The sequence below is a fragment of the Phocoena phocoena genome, chromosome 20 (assembly GCF_963924675.1).
Source record: "Phocoena phocoena chromosome 20, mPhoPho1.1, whole genome shotgun sequence".
Taxonomy (NCBI): domain Eukaryota; kingdom Metazoa; phylum Chordata; class Mammalia; order Artiodactyla; family Phocoenidae; genus Phocoena; species Phocoena phocoena.
The window spans coordinates 24,224,871-24,252,776 of record NC_089238.1 but is presented as its reverse complement, the minus strand read 5'-3'; the positions used below and the strand labels follow the sequence as shown (position 1 = coordinate 24,252,776).

The window sequence follows — 27,906 nt, the reverse complement described above, 5'->3', positions numbered from 1 at the left end:
AACCTAGAGTCTCGTGATGAGGCTAATAGCAGTTATCTAAGAAGTAACCAATCTGTAATTCTTAGACTTGGAGTCATATTCTTCAAAGCCATGTGTTCTGAAATTGTAACAATTCTCTTAACAACCAAGCATCCAGTTTCTACGTATTTTTCCCTCGGAAATAATGAGTGCAAGTAAATATGAATTTAAAAGATAAGATATATGCTCTTTCTTGCTCCCGCATGCAGTTTCCCAGCCATCTTAAACCCTTTATACAGAACAATTTGTATTTTATAGACTTCCCTAACAAGTGATTCAATACAATAATTTCAAAACTATGTTTATCTACTGGTACTTTCCTACCAGTTTCTAATTCCATTACTGGTTTGTGGAATCATCAATTGTGTTAGCCAAGACAGGCCTAGGCTTGATGCTTAGAACGTTTTTCCCTCTAAATGTCAGAGTGGAGCAGGAGTTTCTCAAGTTCACTTCTGTCATTCAATTTCCCTTGAAACTGGTGCTTCAAGTTTCCTTTATCTGTTAACCAAATCTTGTTCAAAGAAATGGTCATTTTCTTCTGTAATAATTCTATCAATCATGTAAATATGCAGACTGAGGAAGTGTTTAAAATACTTAATGAAAAACCTAATTAATAACAGGATATGTCTTATTAAGTATGACTGCATTCTGAACACTTCAATGATAGCAGTGTTTAAGGAGCATTTGAGCATCTAATCATTGCCAATTTCACACTGTTCTTTCCTCTCGATTAACTTAAAATAGTGATATTTAGTGATATCTGACTGAAATAGTAAATACGTACAACTCTTTGTGACCCTTCCAAACCTAGACCAACACTTACAGTTTTAATACCTTGTTATTTACTGCTGCAGCCGTCAGAGGGACTAAGAGTTTTACCTTCATCCAATGGTGCTTTACTGGCACCGGGAGCCTGGCCCCATCATGGATCACGGGGATGTCAAGTGAAAACCTCAGAGCGGTGACAGACTACCTACCTAACCGCATCAGATAAGGGGCCACTTACCCCCCAGCATGGGGAGTGCAACAAGACCATCTAGCCAGTGCCTGTATCTACAGAGAGCCCTGCAGAGGCAAGGGTCCATGTCTGCGGAGTTGGGACAGGTGTCACAGGAGAGACTGAGCGGTCTTAAAATCTGCTGGGCAGAAAAAGGCCAGGAAGCCTTTTCACAGCAGAGAGGCCAGCAGGTGCCAAGGACTCAAGACAGGAATAATATTGTGGGCCTTCTCACCAGGGACAGGCACAGTGCCTCGCAAAACCTGAGCTGTCAGATGGCTGCGGTATGTGTGCAGGTTCGTGCCTCAGTAACGCTTACACCACACGTTGGTTTGTTTTCTATAGCTTGCACAGCATTTTTTATGCTCCCGCCAGGGTTGTCACCACGGCGGCTCTCCATCTGCCAACTTCTTTAAAGTCTCTGTAGGAATATTTGATTTTTCCAGTTGTGAACTTGTTTGCTTTGGAGGGGTGCCGGGGTCAGCCACCGTCACCTTGGGAAGCTGCGCGACACGGCCCCGGTCTGGCGCAGCACCGGCGCCGCTGAGAGCCAGCTGCTTGCAGGCCCTTCCAGTAAGGCCTTTCCTTGGTACAACTGGCTGGTGGTGGGCCAGGCTGAGTGCAGCATCGCTGCTGTCCTAACAGGGGCGTGGGGCACAGCAGGTCTGAATGGAGAGGGAGGAAGAAGGAATTTACTACCATGACTCTTTGGGCATTTCGTTAGTGTTTTATACACTTTGCTCATTTCTAGCACCTGCTTTTATCTGTCTGCAAGGCAAGCACACTGATGGAATCTCCTGGAATTCACCTGTGGATGCATTCTATTCAGGACGTTTTTTAAAACCTGCATGTCTAGTCTCTTCTTCCCTTTATTACTATTTTTTCTAAGGGCAGTGACCTCTGCATAAGAACTTTTTGTCCACCACTGAGGCTTTCATACAAACTATGAATGGAGTCAGGAATACTCAGATGACACATTCTCAGGATTAGCAGACGACAAAACATAGACGCTCGTGGCTTGGATGACTGGTTTTCTGAGGCTGAAAATCAAATTTATCCTGCAAAGACTAGAGTTTATGTGTTTTTCTGATTGTATCACCACATTTGTAGTCTATGAGATTGATTGTTACCCCCAGAGATATATAGGAACTCTGTATGTTGGGTGTTTTTTTTGGGGGGGTGTCAACTGCAGGATTGTATTATATTTATATAATGTATCTAATTATGTATATATATCTAATATGCAGATAATATATATATGTGTGTGTATATATGTATCTCATAATGTGGAGGCTTCTCCTGGCTTCACTAGGATGAAAATGAAAATTATAAGATTCTCATCTCCCCCCAAAGAGGTTCATGTAATCAGTAAAAGTAACTGCAACCAAGTTTACCATTATTAATGGCAATCTCATAACTGACCAGATCAAATGAGACTCAGTAGCTGCGTCCTTCCTAAGCCCTCCACGCCGGGACCCGGGCCTGCCTCTGAGGAGGTGTTCTGAGAAGCAGTCAGGGAGAATGAAGTCTCGGCGGCCCCAGACACCGGCACCCACCCCACCCTCTCCCACTCTCTCTCATAATGCAGGGAGATCTGTTATTTTCTAAAAGTGGGTGTTTAACTGATCTTTCTTCTTTAGGAAACTTTATTGTATTTGAAAAGGTGACTTATGATACTATTCCTAAATATGAAATCTAGACAAAGTTTCAGGAACTCATTTTTCAACCTGTTGAGAGAATTCTAAACGGACATAACACCAGTAAAAGTGTGCCTTCTTATCTTTCTTCCTGTTTGTTTGCTAGGTCAGTAACATTTTTGGTACTAATGTATTTTTGCAGACTCATCTTCAATGAAAATAAAGCACAGTAAGGGGTGGTATAGGTTATTAAAGCAAATATAAAATTAGGGTTATAATAAAAATAATAGGGACTTTTACTTTTGTGACTGGGCATAGGTCTATTTGTTTTAAGGGTGTATGGTGGTTGCAGGAGCCAGTATTTGTTTGTTTTTTTAGAATGTACGGGGCACTACGGTGGGTGCCTTACATACATTAACTCACCAAATTCTAAAAACTATCTATATATAATCCCCCCATGCATCGGATGACGCCAGCACGGCCGAGGAGGCGGGGTTCATCACGCTGAGTGGCGTGCCTCTTCCTCCTAACCCCCGCTTATGGCAGCCGGCTTCCCATCTTCATTCTCTGCTCACTGCCTTCTATAGTCAAACCCACTCTCTCCTTCCTGGCCACCCTGAGTCCCGCCATCACCCTGGGTTTCTTCAGGGAGTACCTGAGACCCGTGCAAGCTGGCTTCTCTGTCTCTAAGCACGCCCTTAACTCCAAAACCACGCTTCTCACCCTCACCCAGCCCCCCTTTTCCCGGTCCTTATTGCCAACAGAAGCCATACGACCTTTGAAATCTGAATTTAACCACCCCCTTCCCTGACCGCCACTTTTTCATCCTTCTAGGTCACTTGTACTCCAGACCATCAACTCTACCTCCTTCACATTATACACCAGCTCTGTCCCAGCTTTACTGCTCTCCTTGTGCACGAATACTCCTCTGTTCCAGCGTTATCATCTTTTCCGTGTAATTACTCAACACTCTCAGCCTCCTTTCTCCATCATACCTGCCACAGGGGACCCTCATCACAGACCAGCTCTTCCTTCACACCGGGGACCCCACCGCGCCGCACTACCCCAAAGACTCTGCTCCTGTGGTACCTCCTCTCTCTCCAGCAACCTCAGTCTGACTCTCTCTACTGCACTATTCTGACCAGCAAACAGGCTGCCATTTGTAACCACTCTCCCTTTGACCTCCATCCTCCCTTCTAGCCACCTCACTTCTCTGCAGTTGTTCACAGCCAAGCTTCTGAAAGAGCTGCCTACAAACTACTTCTACTTCCCCACCTTCCATTCCCTCTTCAACACACTCCCATCACTCCTTGTGAACCCACTCTGTCAAGGTCACCTACAACCTCCATACTGTAGAATCCGGTACACAGACAGCAAACACATCTGCATGTTCCCCCTTCTTGAGACAGTCTCTGCCTTTGTTTTCATGGCGGCACAACATCCTTGTTTTGCTCTTACCTGACTGCCTGTTCCTTCTTAGTTTCTCTCTGTCTGTTTTGAGGGCTCCTCTTCCCCTACGTGACCCTAACTGTTCAGGGCCTGCTCCTAGGCTCCCTGCTCCTTACTCCGTATCCTTTTCCTTTGGTGATCTCAACATTCCCAGGACTTTAAAAATCCTCTGTTTTCTAACAACTCTATAATTTATATCTCCCATTCCAAAACAGAGTACTATAGTTGGTAAGAATAAAAATGAAAATCTGAGGTAGAGCAGGTACGCCTTTTTGTTAAAACTGCTGTACTTCAAGCAATTCTCTTTTAGCAGGAAAGGGCAGGAATTAGCTTGGCTGCAGGGTATTACAGGAGAGTGGAAAGAATACTGGACTTGAGTTGGCTGATCTGAGTTTAAAGAACGGCCTCACTAATTGCAACTTATGTGAATTTGCATGATTCATTTAATTTCCTTAAGCTCTTTCCCTGTGTGTAAAATGGACGACCCCTAGCACAGTGATGGACCTTGTGGACAACAAAGAAATGTTCCATAAATCTTAATTTCATGGATGCAAAAAGCTGTGGTTACATAATTTGGGGCTGATGGTCATTAGACCACTAAAGGTAGAGAAAGAAACCCCTGGCTCCAGGGTAAATTCTCTCAACTGTGGAAAATATGAACAAAATGTTCCAAACTCCCAGATACCAGACCTTCTATTCTAAGATGCTATTTATAGAAGGGAAAATGGCTACTGGATTCATACTGGTCAAAGTGTTCATATGTAATAGTTCAGATGCTACAAAGAAAATAAAATAGTTTTTGCAGTGATATCAAACAGAGCTATTAAGCAGTGTTTATAAAATTTCTCTTTTCTGTCCTTGGGCTCTTTCTCTGCCAAAGCTCCAAGAATGTCAGCAATGCTTCCAAACCTAACAGGAGCAGTCATGGTTGGGAGAGAAGGGTCTATGCAACAGAAACATGCATCCATCTTTTGTTTTTATCAACTGCTCTGGTGTAAATTCCCAAAGAATGGCTGGCATGTACTGTTCTGGAAAGCCAAGAGAAAAGAGCCTGCCGGACATGCAGGAGCAGAACCTGTTTCTACTGTCACTCACAGATTCACTGGGTTCACTCGGAACAGGAAAGCAGCTTTGGCCCATGTTCTCAACCAAAACAAGTTTTGCTCCACTTCTTTCAACACTTCAAAATTTAAATCCATCCACAGTATCTTAAGAATTCAAATAAACAAAATAATGTTTCTGATTCTATCGTTCAGGACCAGGTTTACTGCCAACAGTAAACGCGTTCTATTCTTGTAGCTGAGAGCTTTGCAGAACTAAATGACTAGCTCAGAGTTTAGGAAAATAAACAAGATGGGTTTGGGGGCTACTTCTCCGCTTCTCAGTTTTAAGACTTGAGGAAAATCATGTTTACTGGTAGTGATTTCAAATGCTGGATGGAGAGAATATCTTCTGCATAATTCACCAGATATACCTTCTGAAAATCTTTTTTCCTTTACACAGACAAGGTGATAGTAAAGCTTCTGAAGAAAGATGCTAATTAAGTTCAGTAGTAAAATACATACTCTTTCTAGTAAATGCCCCAGGAAAGCTCATATAAGCATCCTATAAATACCTCAGCAGTCACAGCTTCCCTTGGTGATCTCAACATTCCCAGGACTTTAAAAATCCTCTATTTTCTAACAACCCTATAATTTATATCTCCCATTCCAAAACAGAGTACTATAGTTGGTAAGAATAGACCAACACCTATTTCTATCCAGCTCCCTTGACTCGGTCCTGCTCTCAAGGCCTTTATGGCTCCGCGTTCCGCTATGAGGGAGAATTACGGGAGAGAGATGGAAATAGGGCTGGGCTTGCGTGTCGGTTTAACTCGAAAGGCACTAGTAATAACAATGAAAGAACAAATCCTGAAAGATGCCATCTGGTCTGCACTAGAGGAGCATGAAGCTAAAGCCAGGCTCATGGCTTCAGGTATTCTGTACTGGGTTGTTTCCCTCCCTCCTCCAAGTCTTTGATAGCACAAAGAAATACTTAATTAAAGCACATACAATAGGAATACACAGTTTCTAAGGAGGAAAGTCAGAGACACTGTTCTTAAAATGAAACTGGATGCGAAGAATAAGATCAGACTGGGTTTCCAAAAGAGGATCTGGCCAGGGTCTCTGGTGCTCTGCAAAAGCCACATTATCACATTAAGCACCAAAATTTAATACCACAGAGAACATAAGTTTCCAATCTTAAGACAAAATTCAGCCTCCCCAAATACCCAAATCTACTTCTCCCCCAATCTATTAGGCAACCAACAGAGTAAACTGGTGGGTATCAACAAAGGAACGAGAATGATCACCTCCATTTCATACATCGGGGGCCCAAGGATATCTTTCAGAGCGTGGAAGTCAATCAAAATTGGCATTTCAGGTGGTAGGGCCAAGTCGGTAGTGTCATTGATAGATTCGGGTTTTGTATCTTCTACGATGTGTTCTCTGTAACCTAAGAGAGAAAATTTTATTTAAGAATTCTCAGAGATTTGCAGGTATGAAAATTCATTAGCAGTAAATATCAAACAGAAGCTCAGTGGACTTCCAACCGTTCAGTCACTTTATACCTTTATTAAGGCACAAAAATTCACCGTGTGTACCTGTGGTAACGCAACAGAAGAATTAGTCTTTCAAGAGCCCCCGAGGGGTGACACAATGCATTGCCCTGTTCATTTACTTTCACTTGTTTGTCCTCCATCTTCCCCCATTAAAGTGTAAGCCCCAGGAGGGCAGCAACCTTGCCTGTCTTCTTTTCAACCATTATATTAAGCCAAGAGCAATGCCTGGCACTGTTCAACTGATGGCCTTTAGAGGCCAGATACTCAAGTGTCAGATGCAATAGATTACCTTGTACAATTCTCTGTGAAATCAACACAACTCAAACTGTTCAATTCCCTCCTCAGAGGAGTTGCATCAGGTGTCCCATTTCCTGACAGCCAACGTGAACTTGGAAATGACAGAACCCCTAGAAGCAATGCCTCTTGTGTAAACATATAGCTCAACTCCAAGATTATTATTTTCCAATAAAAACGAATATAATTGTCATCACCAGGGTAAGATAATATGAAGCCTGGCTTGAAATCCCTATAATAATGGACTATTTCCTTTACCTGCCTAAGAGCCCTGGCTGCTGACATCTTGTTGAAGGACTGACTCATTCTGGTTGAGATCAGACAACTAGGGAGCAGGAACCAACTGCCCTAGGACCACCGTTTCTACTGGTCTTTGTAATTCCAATCTGAATAAAGAAAAATGTTACTTCAGTCTATAGCCAGAAACCTAAAATAAGTAGAGGTTTAAAAATGTAGGAAAGGGCTTCCCTGGTGGCTCAGTGGTTGAGAGTCCGCCTGCCGATGCAGGGGACGCGGGTTTGTGCCCCAGTCCGGGAAGATCCCACATGCCGCGGAGTGGCTGGGCCCGTGAGCCATGGCCGCTGAGCCTGCACGTCCAGAGCCTGTGCTCCGCAACGGGAGAGGCCACAACAGTGAGAGGCCCGCGTACCGCAAAATAAATAAATAAATAAATAAATGTAGGAAATATCTGGCTCTATTCATCTTCATTCCCTGCTTTTCTTTTCTTTTTGTTTTACCATAATTCTTCTAGTTCTTGTACTACCTCACAAAGTGCTTTAAAATATTTTTCTTTCATTGCTTTCTTTACATACACCCTTCCTTCTGGAAATGATTACTGTATACATTAATATACAACACATAATAATTACAAAGTCACCTAAACATTGTATGTCCACCTATATTTATTCTAGCTTTGCTATGATTCTTCTATTCTGATATCATGAAGTTAAAGGAATTGCTTTTCGCTAACTCCTTTCTTTTCCAAAGTGATTACTGAATATGTTAAATCATATTAGACCTTAATTTTAGATTCCAATGATAACTGGACACATCCTGGGGTGTCCCCAAATGATCCCCGTGTCTCACGGCCTTGCTGTGACCTTCAGGGAAAGGGTTCTCTTGGCCTACTCTCTTGCTGGACCTTACAGGGCTCCTCTTCAAGACTGAATCACAAGTGAAAACAGACAACAGTTCAGACTTTTTGCCACTTGCTGGCTATTTGACTTTATGCAAAACATTAAACCTCTCACTACCTATCTCTGCAGGATTCTTGTGAGAATTAAAGAGAAAACCCTTTGCAGACTGCAAAGTGTAATACACACACTGTATCCTAAGTGTGGGTCTTGAGTTATACACAATCTCATAGTCATACCTCTGTAATGTCACTTGATCTTTCAATGTTTGGCTCAACCAGATTCTAGGAAGTCTTCCCTGATCTTTGCAACTTCTTACAGCACTTACTTATCTGTTTCACTAAACTGAGCAATTCCTGGGTTACTCAGTCGCGTGCAGGAGATCTTCTGTCTGCTGCTCTGTTTGCAGCAACATCAGTGACCAACGGTGGGGAGGCACTTAAACCATCAGTTTAGCTACACGTAGATCTCAGAGCGGAACAGAAAGTGCCATTGCTTAATTAAGATTAATGCACAGAGAAAAAGCGCAATACTGTCTACGGTTACCGTACACTAAAAATGAAGGGCTCTGAAACTCTAGCCAATGCGTAGAAGAGGCTGTGACTTTCTTTAGCCTGTTGTGTTTTGTGACGGGCTTTTCTGAGATCTAATTACTGTTGCCAGCCTGGAATTCACTATCACAGGAGGAAGTAAAGCTGGATGGGTGAAAGCCAATCCACAATTATGTAACCACTGCTTTGGGATATCCCATCCCTTTCCAAGTGGAGGAGTGAATTCAGTGCTTTGAGTACTGAGGGGCTGGGGGTGTGGAGAGCTACTTCTAATGCATCTAGACCTTACAATGCAAAAGACGGCCATTCACTCCAGGCTCTAGGCACAGCAGCTGGGTGATGAAAACTGCAATAAACTTAGAACTAATCTGTGCTTCAAAATGTTCCATCGTGGAGCACAAGCCTAGAGAACTAAAGCTCATGTCAAGAAAATGGTGCCAGCTAATCAGGAAAGACAGGCTGGCACTGGATTTTAAGAACCATCCACTGCACCTTGGGTAACACAAAGCGAGAGCAAGAGAGTGCTGGATCTTCAGAGAATACATGCTCTGATTCCTCATTAAACATCATCTCGCCAACATGTCACTCAAGGAATGAGGCCCAGGTTAGAGCTGAACCCTGAGGCCTCGCACACGCTTTCAGTACTCAGCTCTAGTGCCACGTTCTCCGTAGTCAGAAGGGATTGGCACCAAGAGAAGATAGTGGCAGAATCTCTGGGCCTCATTACGGGCCTTGCCCCAGATCATAACATTCACGCCAGGTGGACTTTTTAAGGCAAGGCAAACAAAAACAATAAAAAAAAGTTCAACCTCCCTATAGGACATGGACCCTGTCCCACAAATCCTTCCTGTTGGAACTGCACAGTTAACGTTCTTCTTCTATGCCCTTATCTTGGGCTAAAACAGTGGTTCTTAACAAATGAGTAATAGGCACATGAAAAAATGATTATTTCACCAAGAAGCAAAGAAGTTTAAATTATAAAAACAAGATACAATTTCTGGTTACAAAATTAAAGTAACCAGTAAAGAAGTTTTAAGAAATGACAAAGTTCAATGGAAAAGAGAGTGGAGAGATCTTCTCAAATACTATTGCTTATGAAAATATAAATTGATTCAATCTTTCTGGAAAGCCATTTGTCAATATACTGAAAGCCTCCTAAATAGTCATAATCTCACACCCAGTGATTCTATTGGGTTGGCCAAAAAGTTCCTTCGGCTTTTAAGTAAAAATAAAAGACACATTTTTCATTTTCACAAAGAATTTTATTAAACGACGTATTCACCGTTTTGTTCCACTACCTTCTGCCATTTTTCAGGCAACATCATAATTCCATCTTCCCAAAACATTTTATCTTTTTGAGCAAAGAACTGTTCCAGGTGCCTTTTACAGTCTTCCAGGGAACTGAAGTTTTTTCCATTACGAGGATTTTGTACAGACTGAAATAAATGGAAATCCGAAGGTGTTATGTCTGGTGAATATGGTGGATGAATCAGAACTTCCCAGCCAAGCTGTAACAGTTTTTGCCTGGTCATGAAAGAAACATGTGGTCTTGCGTTATCCTGATGGAAGATTATGCGTTTTCTGTTGACTAATTCCAGACACTTTTCTTCAAGTGCTGCTTTCAGTTGGTCTAACTGGGAGCAGTGCTTGCTGGAATTAATCTTTTGGTTTTCTGGAAGGAGCTCATAATAGAGGACTCCCTTCCAATCCCACCATATACACAGCATCACCTTCTTTGAAGACCAGTCTTGGTGTGGTTGGTGGTGGCTCATTTCATTTGCCCCACGATCTCTTCTGTTCCACATTATTGTACAGTATCCACTTTCATCACCCATCACAATTTGTTTTAAAAATGGAACATTTCATTACGTTTAAGTAGAGAATCGCATGAGGAAATACGGTCGAGAAGGTTTTTTTTGCTTAACTTACATAGAACCCAAACATAAAAGCAATTAACATAACCAAGCTGGTGCAAATGATTTTCAACACTTGATTTGGATTTTGAGTATACTGGCTACCTCCCACATGGTATAACATTGACTGCTCTCAATTAATGTCTTGATTTCATCGCTATCAACTTCAACTGGTCTACCCGACCATGGAGCATCATCCAGTGAGAAATCTCTAGCATGAAACTTCACAAACCTCTTTTGATACGTTTGATCAGTCACAGCACCTTCTCCATACACTGCACAAATCTTTTTTTGCATTTCAGTTGTGCTTTTACCTTTCTTGAAATAATAAAGCATAATGTGCCAAAACTGTTGCTTTTCTTCTTCCATTTTCAATATTAAAGTGGCTACACAAAAATTCACCAGTTTTGATAAGCTTTTTTTAAAAATGCACACTGATATGACAGTTGTCACAATACAGTCTAACAAAATTGCTTTGAATGAAGTTAAAGACAACTCAGCGCTACTAGAAGCATCTTACAGAAAATACCAAATGAACTTTTTGGCCAATCCAATATTTTGAAGGAACCTATCCTGAAGGGCATAACCAAAAGTGTAGACAAATGTCTAGACCACAAATATACTCACTGAAGCACTATCTGTAACAGCAAAAATTAGATCTATTGTAAATACGCAACATTAGGAACATGATTATGTAAACTGTGGTACAGCCACACATCTAATAAAATACTACACAGTCACTAAAACTGTTTCCTAAGTGTTTTTTAAGTGATGCGAGAAAATCCTTTTGAAACAACATCAAACGGAGGAAAGGGGGGGAGTATAAAATTTCATGTGCCATGATTTTTACCAATATGATATAAATGTATATATGAGGACGAATGAAATGATATAGTCTAAAATTTTAACACAAGCTATTCCCTGAGTTTATGAGGTTAAGATTACATGACGAGATAGTCAATAAATAATAGTCTCCAATCCTGGCTCTGGCTTCCTGATTGGCCTTGAAAAAAGTTACTTTACCTCTTTGTATCTGGTTTTCCAATCAGTAAAATCATAATAATTATAGTAACCCTCAGAGTTGCTGGGAGAATTTGATAATGCTGAAAGCCTTACTATGCATAAATGAGGAAATGAATTATGTAGTTAGAGTAGTATTTAATACAGACTTCTAAGACTCACATGTCTTACTCCATAGCCCCTTTCACTAGAAGAAAACAAAATGCCCTCTGCACCCCAATCCCAGCCAGGGCTCCACAGACAGGGCTTTGACCACAAACACACAACTGCTGGGAATCGCATAAATATATTTAAGAAAAAGAAAAAGATACCAAGACTCAAGACTCTGCCCCATGTTTCTCAACGGTATTATCAGCCCGTTCTGAGTCTAATTCAGGACACAGCCAGGGTGGTCAGGGCATAGCCAAGGATCTTAACGGCATGAAGGTAGCAGATAAGCAAATAGCACCAGAGGCAGAACCTGCAAGGCACTTGCTCTGCCAGCATGACAAATGTGGACCTTGGCAAAGCAGGGATGAAACTCGGGGGGTACTCCCCAAGGGCCAAACCAGGCTCTATAGCTGATGTTGCCACAGCTATGACAAAAGGATATTCTATAGCTACAAACTCCTCAGGGGAAGGGTCTGGCTTTCCCAAAGCAGCTGTCACACGAGGACATGATCACGTGATCTTTTCCAGCCATTTTTCCTCTGTCAGAAGAACATGATTTACATGAAAGCAGGCCCAAGAGCCAAAGAATCACTGTGGGAAGCCGGAAGAAAGGAAAATCCTAAGAAGGGAGGACAGGAGGAAGAACAGAGGGGTGTAATACCTCAGGAAACTCCAGTAGCTTTCTTGTTTAAAAAAAACATTTCTTACCTTTTGAACAAATCTTGCAGCAGATGGTGTCTTTGGGCAGGTGATCCAACAAAGGGAAAGTAGCAGAGGCCAGGAACAGGGTACTGACACCAAACAACTATTCCGCAGAATGTGGCAGAAACAAAAATCTCCCCAACCACAAACAGCCCCAGGTTATCTATAATCATCTTTACTCAGGACAGAACTTTTTAGGTATCACTTATTACTCTCTATATTCTACTTGACTTGAAGCATATGCTACACTCTCTAGACCACTCTCATGAGTTCAAAAGCTACATTCCGTGGTACTGCCATAAAAGGAACCCCTTCTTCTAGATTATTAAAGACGTGTACACCTTCACGAATAACAGTTTCTTTTTTAACTCCTTCGGGGTAGGTTTGGAGGAGAGGATAGGGTGTACAATACTGTTAACTGCAGCCAGCAATCAAATAACAGGGCCCAGAAACAGGGGGTTAATTCTCCAAAGGAACAAGTATCAATACTACCTGTTCCTGTCATACTAATACAATGTCCCTGAGAACGTCTCAGATCTCAATCTAAGGCTTTAGCAGAATTCAGGTAGCATCAGAAATTCAACAATAGGATGGAACCACGATATATAAAAATATAAGAGCTAGGCAGAAAGTAAGAAATCTGGTCCAATCTTTCATTTTATACTCAAGGAAACTTGAGACCCAGGAAGGTGAAGCAAATCGCCTGATGTCCACAGCAAATCACAGACAGTCTCAGGGTTCTGGACACCTGGCTAAGGGGACGTTTTGTCCCACCTAAAGTCCAGTCTAGAAAAGCTGCCTGTAGCTCAGAAGTTCCTTGACAAGGCAGCTAGGTGGTAAATTTAGAGATTAGATTATTTTTTTCCTGACTGAAAAGAATCAACACATCTGGCATTACATACACGGATTCCCTTCTATGACTGCTGTCAGAAAAAACTGTGCAAGACTTGGAAATGAGCAAAACATAGATTACTGGGTATGCTGTCCAGTGTGCCCTTCCAGGCTGTCTGTGTCTCAGTGCCTTTCAGCTATTTTCCTGTAAGCTGTAGGAAACTAATAGTAATACAAGTGATTCTTGTCCACAGAAATGAAAATGAATTTTGTCCTCTCCCTTTCCCAAGAAGCTGGTTTTGCAAATTAATTTCAGCATTCCTCATTGCCTATATAGATGTCTGCTTTCTGAATTCTCCGTGGAACCAGATCTTACTGGTTCTCTCATTAATTAATGAGTTCATTAAAATCTTTAACACATGTTCATTTTATACCTGTATAGTAGTGATGATTTTGCCATTAAAAATTATTATCCTTTAATACTGAACAAAAACACTGTTTCTAAAAAGTGACAAATTCTCCCAGTAGCCAACTCTTAACCACTACGAGTAGCTGAAATGTTTAGATTAAAAAGCTTTAGGGCCTCAGACAGATATCCAAATTGCTTTAGATACAAAAGCATGAAACTTCCCATTTTCAGTATTCCTGATTTTGGGTAGATCCTCAGAAATATCCAGGTGAGGTACAACAGATGCTCCTTATTTCCAAGAGGCCTTGGAGTCAGATAGCCTGGGTTTGTAGTCCATCTCTTACAAGCTTGTATGATTTGGGGAAATTTCCTTAACCTCTTTTTTTTGGTAACTCTTTTTATTATGGTAAAATACATATAATATTGATCATTTTAGCCATTTGAATTGTACAATTCAGTGGCATTAAATACATTCACAATGTTGTTGTAACCTTCACCGCTATCTATACCCAAAACTTTTTTTTTTTTTTTTTTTTTGCGGTAGGCGGGCCTCTCACTGCTGTGGCCTCTCCCGTTGTGGAGCACAGGCTCCGGACACGCAGGCTCAGCGGCCATGGCTCACGGGCTCAGCCACTCCTCGGCATGTGGGATCTTCCGGGACCGGGGCACGAACCCATGTCTCCTACATCGGCAGGTGGACTCTCAACCACTGTGCCACCAGGGAAGCCCCCGAAACTTTTTTTAATCATCTCAGTATAAACTCTGAACCCATTAAATAGTAACCTCCCATTCTCTCACCCCCACAGCCTCTGGTAACCTCTATTTTACTTTTATATCTCAATGAATTTGCCTATTCTAGCTACCCCATATTAAGTGGAATTATATTTGTCCTTCAGTGTCTGGCTTATTTCACTTAAGCATAACGTTTTCTAAGTCCAGCCATGTTGTGGTATATATATCAAAATTTTATTCCTTTTTATGGCTGAATAATATTCCACTGTATGCAGACACCACAGTTTGTTTATCCATTCATCCTTTGATGTACACTTTGGTTGTTTCCATCTTTTGGCTACTGTGAATAATGCTGCCATGAACACTGCTATTGTCTGAGTTCCTGCTTTGAACTCTTTTGGATATATACCTAGAAGTAGAATTGCTTGGTTACATGGTAGTTCTACATTTAAGTTTCTGAAGAACTGATGGACTGTTTTCCACAGCAGCTGCACCATTTTACACACCCACCAGCAGTGCACGAGGGTTTCAATTTCTCCACATCTTCAACAATGCGAGGCTTTTTATTTTCCACTTTATTTTATTACAGCCATCATACTAGGTGTGAAGTAATATCTCATTGCAGTTTTCATTTGCATTTATCTAATGACTAACAATGGTAAGCATCCTTCCATGTACTTATGGGCCATTTGTCCATCTTCTTTGGAACAAGTGTCCGTTCAAGTCCTTTATTTTTGAACTGGGCTGTTTTCTGTTGGTTGAGTTATAGGAGTTCTTTATACATTCTGGATATCAATCTCTTATCAGACATTTGATTTGCAAATATTTCCTCCTATTCTATAGGTTGTTTTTTTTTTACTTTCTTGACTGTGTCTTTTGATGCACTAAAGTTTTTAATTTTGATGAAGTCCAATTTATCTATTTTTTCTTTTGTTATACCTGTGCTTTTGGTGTCATATTCATGAAGCCATTGCCAAATGTAATGTCATGAAGATTTTCCCCAAACCTCTTATGCCAGGAGTTTTATAATTTTAGCTCTTATGTTTAGGTCATTGATCAATTTTTAGTTAACTTTGGTATATATAGTAAGGTAAAGGTCCAAATTCATCCTTTTGCATGTGAATATCCAGTTTTCCCAGCAATCATTTGTTGAAAAGACTTTCCTTTCCCCACTGGTCTAGGCATCCTTATTAAAAATCAACTGACCATATATGTGACCCTTTATTTCTGTGCCCTCTATTCTATCCCATTGGTCTGTATGTCTGTCCTCATGCCAGTACCATACCAGCTAATTACTGTAGCTTTGTAGAAAGTTCAAACTCGGGACATGTGGGCCCTCCATTTTGTTCTTTTTAAAGATTGTTTTGGCTATTTGGAGCCCACTGCAATTCCACATGAGCTTGAGGATCGGCTTTTCCATTTCTCTGAAAAAGGATATTGAAGTTTTGGAAGAGACTGCATTGAATCTGTAGATCTTAACAATGTTAAGTCTTCCTATCCATGAACCAGGATATCCTTCCATTTACTTAGATCTTTAAAAATTTGTTTCCAGCAGTGTTTTGTAGTTTTCAGCACACAAGTCTTTCACCTCCTTGGTGAGATTTATTCTTAAGTATTTAAGTCTTTCAGATGTTCATTGTAAATGGAACTGCCTTCTTAATTTCATTTTCGGACTGTTCATTTCCCTAATCTCTTTAAGCTCCATTTCCTCATACGAAAAGAGAAAAATGGTACCTACACTTCAAATAGTTGTTATAAGGATAATGGATATAGGATATATAGGAATAATGAAAGCATAGTATAGGTACTGAGGTTAGACTTGGAGCTGTTCGGCCTAGATTAAAATCTTGACTGACATTTACAACCTGTGAACCTTGGGGAAGTTACTGAATCTTCTGTGCCTTAATTTTCTCATCTGTAAAATGGGCCTAAAAACAATACCTATCTTACAGGGTCATTAAAGGATTAAATGAGTAAATACAAGTAAAATGCTTAGGACAGAGTCTAGCAAATAACAGGAACTTTATAATGACAATTAGCCTTCCTGCCTGGACTACTACGACGTAGCCTTCTAATTTGGTTTCTCTACCTAGTTTCCTACTATCCCTTTTATTCACTACTTGTAAATCAATCTTTCTAAATCACTACTCTAATTACATCATTTCCAGACTTAAAATCTTTACTAGTTTCTCATTACAAATTAAGCAAATTCTTAACTTCTAAGAGGTGCATCCAAGATCTACCACCATATAGTATCAAATTACCTTTTTAATCATAGTTCCCACTGGAATCCCTTTTAAACTGAAGGAGTAACCACCACCCAGGAAACAACTAACATTTATGCAGCAAAATCTTGGATAAGAAACTGCGCCCTAGATTCCCTATTTGTAAAATGTCAGACTAGATGAACTCTAATCTTACCATACCAATTTATCACAGTGCCTTATACAATAGAGGTATTGAATTATGGTCTGCTGAATTAAGTTGAATTTGGCTACTGCGTTGTTTTTTTTTTCATTTCATTGGAGTACAGTTGATTTACAATGTTGTGTTAGTTCTAGGTGTACAGCATAGTGACTGGCTACTGCATTCTTAAATCTTTTTTTTTTTTTTTTTTTTTGCGGTACGCGGGCCTCTTACTGTTGTGGCCTCTCCTGCTGCGGAGCACAGGCTCCAGATGCACAGGCTCAGCGGCCATGGCTCACGGGCCCAGCCGCTCTGCGGCATGTGGGATCTTCCCGGACCGGGACACGAACCTGTGTCCCCTGCATCGGCAGGCGGACTCTCAACCACTGTGCCACCAGGGAAGCCCTTGCATTCTTAAATCTTAATAACATCCATGGACAAATGACAAATCACCGAAACACTTAATCATTACTTTGATTTGCCAAGAAACTATCAGGTCTTTAATACTGGCTTTGTCAAGTAAATATAAAGATTTTTAATAAATGAAAATTAAGTATGTGACAAAATTAGTACCGAATGATTAAAATTTCTTCTTGAAAGTTGAATCCAATCACATTGGGCTCTTGCATCTTGAAGAAGCAGCAAAATGAAACTTACAGATTGGTTGAACTATATTTGTGTGCAGGGCGTAGGACGTGTATTACTAGGTATATTAACAGGTAGTTGGCAGAGAGGTCGTGTATGAACCAATGAATGGGAATACTGTTTACATCTCAATTCCTCAGCATACATGGGTATGCAAACATGGATCCAGACCCCATTTAGGCATGAAGAGAGATTTGTATGGCTGCAGTTATAAAACGACTTTTTAAAAAAAAAAAACCAAGTCTACTTTACAAATTTAGATGAGATGCTGAGATTATAAGTGGCTTTGTTATTTCTTACAAGATAATAGAAGTATGTGGCTCAAAGCTAAATTGACTATAGATAAAAAGCATTTGAGAGCCTTCTCTTAGGAAAGCAGAAAGGGGAAAACAAAATATCTAAAAACAAATCAGAGAAACCTGAATATTTTCAACTATATAATTTGTCTGTCAGTTTCAGGTTAATCTTTTCCAAAAAACCATCTTCCCAGCCAGAGGAAGTGTGCTACACGCAACTGAGATTCAAGTTACTGACCCTGGCTGCCAAAGCATTTGTGCCTGCATATTTTCAATCTGTTTTTCTTTCTTTCTTTTTTTTTTTTTTAAATGAACTAGTTGTAATGGGGAAATCTGTGGGTCAAATGCCCAGAAAAACCTTCATGCTAACAATAAAATATTTTAAGTCCTTTCTGCCAATATTTTCTTTATTATTTTGGGGACGATAATACAACCTTAACATTATCAAATACATTTTCTTTCAAGTTTTACCTACTAAACATTTCTATATAATAACTGTTGAGATATAGATGGACATTAGGATTGTGAACCATTTCTCAATTTTAGTAATAGTTATCTATTCATAAAAATAAAGAACATCAAAAAAGGTATCTGGAAAACATTTTTTTTCTATCTATTTACCTATTCAGATCAATTCTAAGATGTAAATAAAAGACCATTTTATCTCGATTTACTAAAAGCAACTTTTAAAAGCTACAATATTTATAATAAATAAAATGAAGCTTTCAATGATCAAGTCAATGCCTCTACAGCACTTTAAAAACCATCATTTATCCCACATCTAAAAATTATTTGTTTATATATCTATCTCCCCCAGTGGACTACATACTTGTTAGAAGTTCTCTTTCATCTCCTTCCCAGAATCCGATCTAGAACCCGGCATACCATAAGTATTCAGTGACTGTTAGCTGACTCACTTACTGAATAAATTAGTATTATACAAAGGTCCAAAACATAGGACCCTAACTTTATACCAGACAAGAGAGCTTGTACCGTCTCCCAGGGGTTTTTTTTGCATTAATAAATCTCATTTCCTGTGTTAGAGATCCAGAAAATAGTCTTGGAGAATTACTTGGATTAGCAGTTAAGATGCAGACACCATCTGTAGTGGTTTTTTTTTTTTTGGTAGTATTTTTTAAAAGTATTGTTTTACTATCTTGTAACTTAAGGCTGGTTTTGATAATATATGTCAATGACACCCAAAGGCCACTGTATCTTCCTATATAATTCATTAAATGGAACAATGACTTTTTAAGTTTTAGACAATATTTGATTTTCCTGTTTCCAAATAGAGTTTAAATAACAAACGTTTGTCTCCTATCTTACGTAAGTAGGATTTTTCCTTTATTACAGCTTCCTTCCAGTCTACATAGGCAAACAAATCTCTTAAACCAGGCCAGTACTGAAGAGGGAACAATCAGTAAATCAGCATAAATGTAAGAACAGAATATCTTCATGATACCGGCAGTAGATACCAATATAACACTTTCATCTCAAATTTGAACACCACTTGATTTTAGATGTATGGACACAACATGCTGCCTAATATCCCTACAAATGCAAAGGATTTAGCATAGAAAGTCTTAAGCTAAATTTAATTAGATCTTGGTTTGCAAAATCCAATTAGCTGTAACAGAACCCTACAAACCCCCAAAGCTTTAGAATCAGCAAGCCAGGTAGGTGCCCTGGTACTAAAACTCTCTGAAGTCCATATTCCTTAACAGTTAACCTTAGTTGTTCCTTTGACTATTAGAAAACTTTATTTGTCCCGAGTCACTAATACAATCAAAGGAAAGATAAGCATGAACAGATGAAGCAAGACTTTAAATACTAAAAATGCAAAATGAATCAAAACTTGTTAGCCCTATCTGTGCAACCTGGGTCTTTAATAAGAACTCAGCTTAAGTTTGATGGATGGATACTCAACAGCACAAACTTAAATGCTGGCTTAGAAAAATCCTTCTGATAATAAAGCGTCTTAGATTGGGATGACTACTGAACTGCTACAAGCCTTTTAAATCAGTAAATTCTGTAAGGATGTGCAGAAATTCTCAAAGGATGTGCAAAAAATTCTCAATTAAAATTCTCAAATTTAAATTCGGCCCCCATAACAACACTAAAACTGTGGCTCGTCACACTGTATTCAAAGACCTCTTAACATCAGACGTAGGCGTTTCTTCAGAAACTAAAAATCTGACTTCTGAGTATTATTATAACAATTTAAAATAAACAGCCCAAGCATCTGGTCTGTGGTTTTTGGGTTCAGAGGCAAACATACAAATTACTCTCTCTTTTTTGTTCTAACTCTAGCCAGAAAGGAAGATATGGGATTTGGGTTAAAATGTTTGAGGATTTTTATATGTAACTGGAACCAAGTAATAAGAAACGACTCAATTAGCCTCACTTTATTAAAAACAGCTAACAAAGTTTTTATGTCCTCAAACAAAACAAAACAAACAAGAACAATATCAACAAAATCCACATTAAAAGCTGACAAGTAAAGGTTGCTTCCGTTGTTACTAAAGAACCATTCATTTGCTTGTGGGTCTTATTAAGCTTTTCTCCCCTGAAGGTCCAGCCAACAGAGTTATACAGCTATTCTTAACTGTTCCTGCAGCACAGAAATTTCCACTCTCTGTTAACAACCCAAACCACAGGTCTTCTTTAAAACCCTAAACAAACTATTTCAATCTTCAGGAATGGGGGTTGTATTAATAGAAACGAAATGTATAATAACCTTCTTTAAAATAAGTAAAAAAAAAAAAATCTGTGAGAGCCAGCCTTCAAGATGGTCCCCAATGATCCCTACTCCCATGGAGTGCCATCTCTCACAGGGTTGGTCTGTATGACGAACGGAATGTGGCAGAAGTGAGGATTATAAAAGCCTGCAGCTTCTGTCTTGGGCTCTCTGTTTCTCCCTTTTGCACAGCACACTCTCTGGGGAAGCCAACAGCCGTGTCCTGAGCCTAGGAAGAGGCCTAAGTGACGAGAACCTCAACATCTGGCCAACAGTCAGCAAGGAACCCATGTTGCTATGAAATATTGTGATTTTAAGAAGTGTTTCTCATCTGTATCTGCCCATCATCCAGGCTCACAGTTCCCAAAGCCTTTAGAATATCCTAAGTGTTGACAGTGATAAAGCTGTCTTTTGTTATGTGAATGAGGTGACTTTTAGGGGCACCTAGGATGGGTGCTGGTTGCCAGGAGATTAGAGGGTTGAAACTTTCTGTCCCACCCACTGGTACCTGGGGAGGGGGGAAGGGTCTGAGGTTGAATCAGTCGCCACTGGCCAACAATCTAGTCAATCATGACCAAGTAACAAAGTCTCCATAAAACCCCCAAAGGACAGCTTTTTGGTCCATTTTTGGAGAGCTTCCCTGTGCCAGGGTGCCAGGCCCCAGGCTCCACGACGACGTGGTCTCCTTTGTTCCGAACCTCACCCTATGTAGCTGATTCGTATCCTTTAATATCCTTTTATAATAAATTGGTAATCTAGTGGGTAAAGGGGGGCATCTCCTGAGTTTGGTGACACGTTCTAGCAAATTAAGCCCAAGGAGGGGGTCGTGGGAAACTCCAATTTGAGCCAGTCAGTCCAAAGTACAGGGAATGACCCTAGTGTATGACCTGCCTCTAGTGGAGGGCAGTCTTGTGAGACTGAGTCCTTTGCCTGTGGAATCGGATGCTGTCTCTAGGTAGGTGTCAGAATTGAGTTGAATTCTTAGACACCCAGCTGGCATCCCAGAATTGCTTGTTGGTGTGGGGAAGCCTCCACATACACAGTGGAATTGGGTGGGTCTCGGAACCCTTTTCAGCTAACAGCCATATCAGTGAGCCTGGAGGCAGATCCGCCCTGAGCTGAACCTCCAGTTGGCTGACAGCTTGACCAGAACCTCACAACTACCCAGCTAAACTGCTCCTGGATCCCTGACCCACAGACACAGTGAGATGATAAACGCTTGCTAACTGATTTACTAAGTTTTGGGGTAATTTGTTACACAGCATTGAATAATGTAAAATCCAATAGCTAAAGGGACAGATCCTGCAACAGTTAGAAGACTGTTCCAAGAAGTCAAAGACAAAAGAATTTAGCAAAAAGTTACACAAAGCTCAGAGGTTACTTCCTGAAAACATTATATATAGTATTTTCCAATAATATAAGAAATTCATGACATTAGACAAGAGAATGGATATGCTTCAGATTTGGCCATGACTGTAGGAAAAAACAAAAGAGCTGAAAGGATCAAAACCACTTGTTTCTCCTGCAGGAACAGCTTCCTGTTTTCGTTACAAAGGATTCATGCTTAAAATAACCATCGTAAAGCATGCCGAGGGTCTGAGAAGTCAATGGCAGGAAGCCACAACAAAGAGCCCTGAATGCAGCCCGACAGAAGATGATTCCTCCGGAGAAAAGGACCCAAGAAAGGCTAAGGAAAAAGCTACCCTAGCAAATGAGTGGGATGTAAAGTGAGGAAGGCCCATCAGAATGCGGCTCTCCTCTCAGCATCTGCCCCCCGCCCCGCTCCAGCAATGAGCAGACTTGCTAAAGTGGCAGGCAGGATACCTCTCCTCCAGCCGGCATACTCTTGCTGACAGCCAAGAGTGTGGTGACCCACGAAAATTAAGCTAATGAAGGAGGAGAATAGTGCTGTAAACTTTGAATATTTTATTTTGATGCATTTTTAACTGTGAAGTCTGGAAAGGATACACCAAAAATTAAGGATATTATATCTGCCTGTTTCCACTACATTAGGTTGATTTCACTGTCCTACATAAGGCAAACATATCAGAGAAACAATACATGTCGAAATGCAATTCAGTCAAACTGGGACCCAGACTGAACTAGAGAAACTCCTAGAGTTAGATTTGTGGTCTAGCCAGCCCAATGTTTTGTGGCCAGTGGGGGCCCAGGGCATCTATCATGAGAGGATAGGCATGTTTTCACTGACATCAAATCCTAATGCTTGTGATTCATACCACCCAACCACTTAGCCCTTTTTCCAATCTACAGCTTCTGTTTTCTTATGGACTGGGAAGTAGACAGCTAAGTTTATAATGATGTGTCTGTTAACAGAGTCAAATAGGCAAGGCTTAGTGTTTATTGGGGAATTCTGTGAAGGGACTTATGAATCAAATCAGGGTCAAACCAGACAGCTGCTGAGAATCCTACTCAACTAAGATTTTATAATAGTCAATCAAGTCACCCAAAGGTACGAAACAAAGGCTACAGAGACTGGTAATTCTTCATAGGCATTTTTTCTACCTCCTTTGTCTATCGTCACTATTTCTATTCAACACCTTCCTGGAGGTCCCTGCTAGTTCATTAGGAAAGAACCGAAATAAAAGGTATAATGATCAGAAAGGAAAAAGTAAAAACCGACATTATTTGCATTTGTGATAACTGATGGTATATGTAGAAAATCCAGAAGAGTCTACAGTAAGAATTAATAAGTCAATTTGGCAAGTTTGCTGGATACAAGTCAATGTAGTATTCCCATATACTAGCAACCAAAAAAACTAGAAAATTAAAAATACTATTTATAATGATACACACACATAACACACACATACAAGGATCAATTAACTAGGAATATATTCAATATCTAAAGAAAAATATGCAAAAGCTCACCACTGAAAACTATTAAAACACTTAAAAACATTTATTAAGACAAATAAATGAAGCTAGTCATGAACTTGAACACTTGATATCAAATTGTCAATCCTCCCCAAACTAATTTACAGATTCAACGCAATCACAATCAAAATATCAGAAGGTGTTATTTATTTATTTACTTATTTATTGGTAGAGATTGACAAGCTGATTCTAAAATTAACACAGATATTTGACGGACCTACAATAGCCAAGGCAATCCTGGAGAAAAACAAACCTGGAGGATTTACACTACCAGGTATCAAGACTAAATGAGATGCAGCCATTCTTGAAACTGTGTTTGATGCTGCCACTGGAAATTTCATCCGAAGTACCCACCCCCACTTACCATAAGTCAGCTAGTTTAATTCATTTTTCCTTTAAGTGTTTATCTAAGATCTCCATAACATAACCACATACATATTGCTTTAAGTGACATTTAAAAGGCTTATTCATAATAACATCTAACACACTTCATGAATAACTGCTAAACCCGTTAATTTTGTCTCTTTTTTTCTAAGCAATTTTTCAGGTGACTTCGATGAGAACAGTTAAGAAACTAACATCTTGAGGTACATTAAGTTTAATGTAGCTTCTCCAATGAATACCGTATTTTTCAAAAATAACTGAGAGTGCTCCATATTCTGAGAAACTTTATAAAGATTGGTTATAAAGTGAATCTTTCTTTGCTGAGGATAATTTTTGATGAAAATATCTCACTAGATATTAACTGGACATATATGGTACATGAGTGACTGAACAAATGGACATATGCCTAACGCTTTAGAGAGAAACATCCAAATCTGCAAAACTGAATACATGGAACATGTGTGTCCTTGGCTAAAGGCAGGCAAAAGCAGAATAAAACTTTAGCCGCAAACTTTTATCTTTCAACCTAATATCCCAGAAAGGAAAAGGGCAATTCAGAACACACTAATAACATACAGAAAAACATAGGCAGTGCTGCTTTTATAAAATAATTCCCATACTTCATAGGGAAGTGACCGAAACCAAAAATATTCCTCCTCTAACACAAATCAATTGGAAATCTCACCCGCCTTTTAAACTCTGTTATTTGTTCTGACAGTTAAGACCCCACAAACACAAAGACAACTGTTCACAGACCAGTATTTCTGGGCCTACTCCAGAAAGTCTGTTCGATATGCTGAGGTTTCTGCCTGTCTTTAAAGCTTGTGGCCTGAAATTACTTTTCTTCCTGGCAGCAACTCTAGGTCCAGCAATACTTTTAACATTAAAAATAGTTCCCTCACTGCATTACTTGAAATTTCTAAAACAACTTCTATTTTAGACTCTAATTTTATGTAATTCATTTCTTAATGAGCAACTTACAGTTACTAAGCTAGCTGCATTTGAACTTTGTGGCATGAGAACCCAGTAGAGACTTTTTTTTTGTAGAAATTTTTCTCTTGGCTTGGTTGAGGTCGTAAACATCAATTCAGGATACCTTATAATTATTTTACTAAAATCTGGAGGAGAGTTACCTACATACTCCAGGGTATCTTACAATGTAAGACCCAGCTTGGAGTCCATGTATCTCTAATAAGAACTACAGTCAAAATCATCCTCTCAAGAGACACGTACTTGTTCTAATTATTTATTCATATGGGTGTCCTAGGTAATATCTTAACCACCCAAGTCTGCTTAACTATGTTATCTTTTACGATTTGTTCTGTGAATCATGGATTTAAAAAAAAAAAAAAACCAAATAAATGTTACCATGAAACACTGGATGTTCTCACACGGTTCACGAGCTGAACAAGTTCCTGAGTATTTCTGGGTTACCTTTAAATAGCTAATGTGGTCACAGACGTTACTAGAAATATGCTAATGGATGTATATAAGCACTGTATAACTATGGAACGCTTCTCTTTACATCAAACCCCTCTGTATGTGTTATTATAAATTCCAAAATAAACTGTCTAAATCCTAAACACAATTTTCAAAATGTGTTAACCAGATAAACTCATTTCACTCTCTGCCCTTCTATTATATCACAGACAAGAACAAAAGGACACAGGCTCGGGTGCCAGAGGCCACAGCACGAAGGGAGTGTTCTAAGAATAAAAAGGGGAAACTCATGAGGATCTAGCCCATATATTTAGAAAGGGAAAAAAGATTAAAAAAAAAACATTAGTTCTACACTGTCACTGTCAGCTACACCGAGTGACACAATTCTTAATAGGCTATCACTCACCTAGGGTACTTTTTAAAAATTCAGATTTCTGAAAATGGTGGTCTGAACATGTGTTTATCTTTAAACTTCCTCTCCAAATCCTATTAAAATGACAAGAAACAAACAAACAAAAAGAATAAACCCACAAGAACAAAAAGAGTAAGAAAGAAGAAAAGAGATGTTGACAACATTTTGGATAAGTGCAAGTAGATGGGCAAGAAGTAATAAACACTTAGCAGGCTAGGAAATGTGGAAACTTTAATGTCTGTGAGGGTGGGGGTGCGGTGGTTATCCACAAAGGCTCAGGAATTTGAGGTACTCCTGAAAAGATGGGTGAGAAGTGGGACTAAAGACAACAAGTTTTTTAAGTCTCTGTAAGAAATAATTATGGGTTTAAGATCCCTCTCCTACTCCACATAACAAGGGCCACCCCCCCTCCCCAATTCAACAGAAGGTGGGAGGTTCACTCTCTGGAGAAATGAACCAGCGAGGTTCTAGGCACAGTGCGAGCAGGGGTGCAACACGTGAGGAAGAGGAGGATTTGGGAAAGTCTACTCTTTGGATGATACTGCGGTTGAATGTACTGCGCTTAGCAACAGAAGGAGAAGCAGGGAAGATGTTTAACTGCATCTGTTCTGCTGAGCTTACCACAAATTATATGGTTTGTGATATGGTTCTTCAGCCATATTCATCAAAGTCCTTTCTAGAAAGACCTACGGAAATGGTAGAACATCTAATAAGTCTCTCCTATGAAAGAATAAAGAGATTCTCTACGACTCAAGTCATGTGTGTGAAAGCAAATTTTGGCAACTACGCAGCAGCATGGCCTGGGGCAAGAAGTTACGACATTTTAACTGGGCACCGAAGGAAATGTCCACATGTCATTAACTTGAGGAATAGACTCCTTCCCTTTTTTTCCTTGTCACCACCTCCACAATTCTTTTTCAAAGAAAAAATAGTTTAAATTACATCTTAAATGTGTATCTATCAAAGAAAATGTGTGAGAAAAACAAATATTACACATGAAGCTATTCCAGAGAACAAAGATCTGCCCTTGCAGTACCTGGACAGCTTGGATCTTTTTTTTTCTCTTTTCTTTTTTCTTTTTACTGTTGTAGCAACTTTCTATGCTATAAATATTGAATGACTTAACAATCTGGATCAGAAGGAAAAATGAGAACGCCAGAACCCAAACATAAAGTGTACCATCATTACAAAGTTGGAGAAAAAATATCCCTAAAGCATTAATACTAAGTATTATTCCTGCTAAAACTCTGTATTATTTGTAGAAAAGAATCCTCTTGATAAAATACATCAACCATTAAGTTTTACTTACTCAGTGGATGCATTTACCAGTGGAGAAATATGTGCCATTGCTCCAAGGACCACCCCACACTATCCCTCCACATCCAACTTTTTTTGCCATTTACCCCTAGCCACCAAGCCTGTAGGCACCAGATCAAAGTCACAGACCTTCTCCCTCAGCCACATCAGGACGGTCCAACCTGGCCTCTCTGTGCTGTCCCTCTGCCACCTTCACAGCAACAGCTCGGCAAATGGCCCCCAGCTTCCTGTCCAGAGAGCGAACCCCTGCCTCTCTGGTGTACCTGTCATCAAAGAAAAATATTTTATTTTTGGCTAAACACCACCTGTAAAAATAGAAGTCATGTGATTAACAACTATCCTAAAGGAAGTGTACATTTACAAGTTTATTACAGTTTCCTGAGTACTAACTGCCTCACCTTTAAAAATTCCTCTGTATTCTTATTTCTTAAATATTCAGAGTATTTCCAGCTACAACTTTTCCTTTTATATAGAATATCTTGGACCATTACGCTATACTTAAAAGTGAATTATTTTATTGGTTCTTCAATTTATAGCACCAAAGTAAATTTAGCAGCACATAAAACATGATTTACTCCTTGATGATATGTGTAAGTGCTTTCTTAAAATCTGTCGATTTAAGAAAATTCTGATAAATTTATTATACATGAAACATTGCTGAAAGAATCAGAAAAATAATTTTTTTTCCAAACTAAAGCAAAAATAATTGGAGACAGAAATCTAGTCTTTACCTGGAACTGTGCTAATTACCTCTATTTAGTGTCTTTTCATTGTAGAGACTTCTAAAGAAAGAAATATGCTAATGATGCGAGCATTGTGATATAGTGGAAAAGTTTCTAAATGTGGTTAAGCAGAGCTGTCTTAAAAAACATATATGTTAGACTCAAATTCCATAAGCCACTTCATCATCCTTTATACAGTACAATCATTTTTGGCCAC

General features: G+C 39.6%; 1 protein-coding gene across 2 annotated transcripts in view; it reads right to left on the bottom strand.

Annotated features, from left to right (window-relative positions):
- LONP2 (lon peptidase 2, peroxisomal) overlaps positions 1-27,906 on the bottom strand; it is a 98,406-nt gene that overhangs the window by 6,426 nt on the left and 64,074 nt on the right. For both annotated transcript variants that reach the window (XM_065898606.1, XM_065898607.1), the window contains 2 exons: positions 27,097-27,230; positions 6,452-6,594 (listed from right to left, as the gene is read on the bottom strand). In XM_065898606.1, the coding sequence (XP_065754678.1) occupies positions 6,452-6,594; positions 27,097-27,230 (277 nt within the window). The remainder of the gene's footprint in view (positions 1-6,451; positions 6,595-27,096; positions 27,231-27,906) is intronic.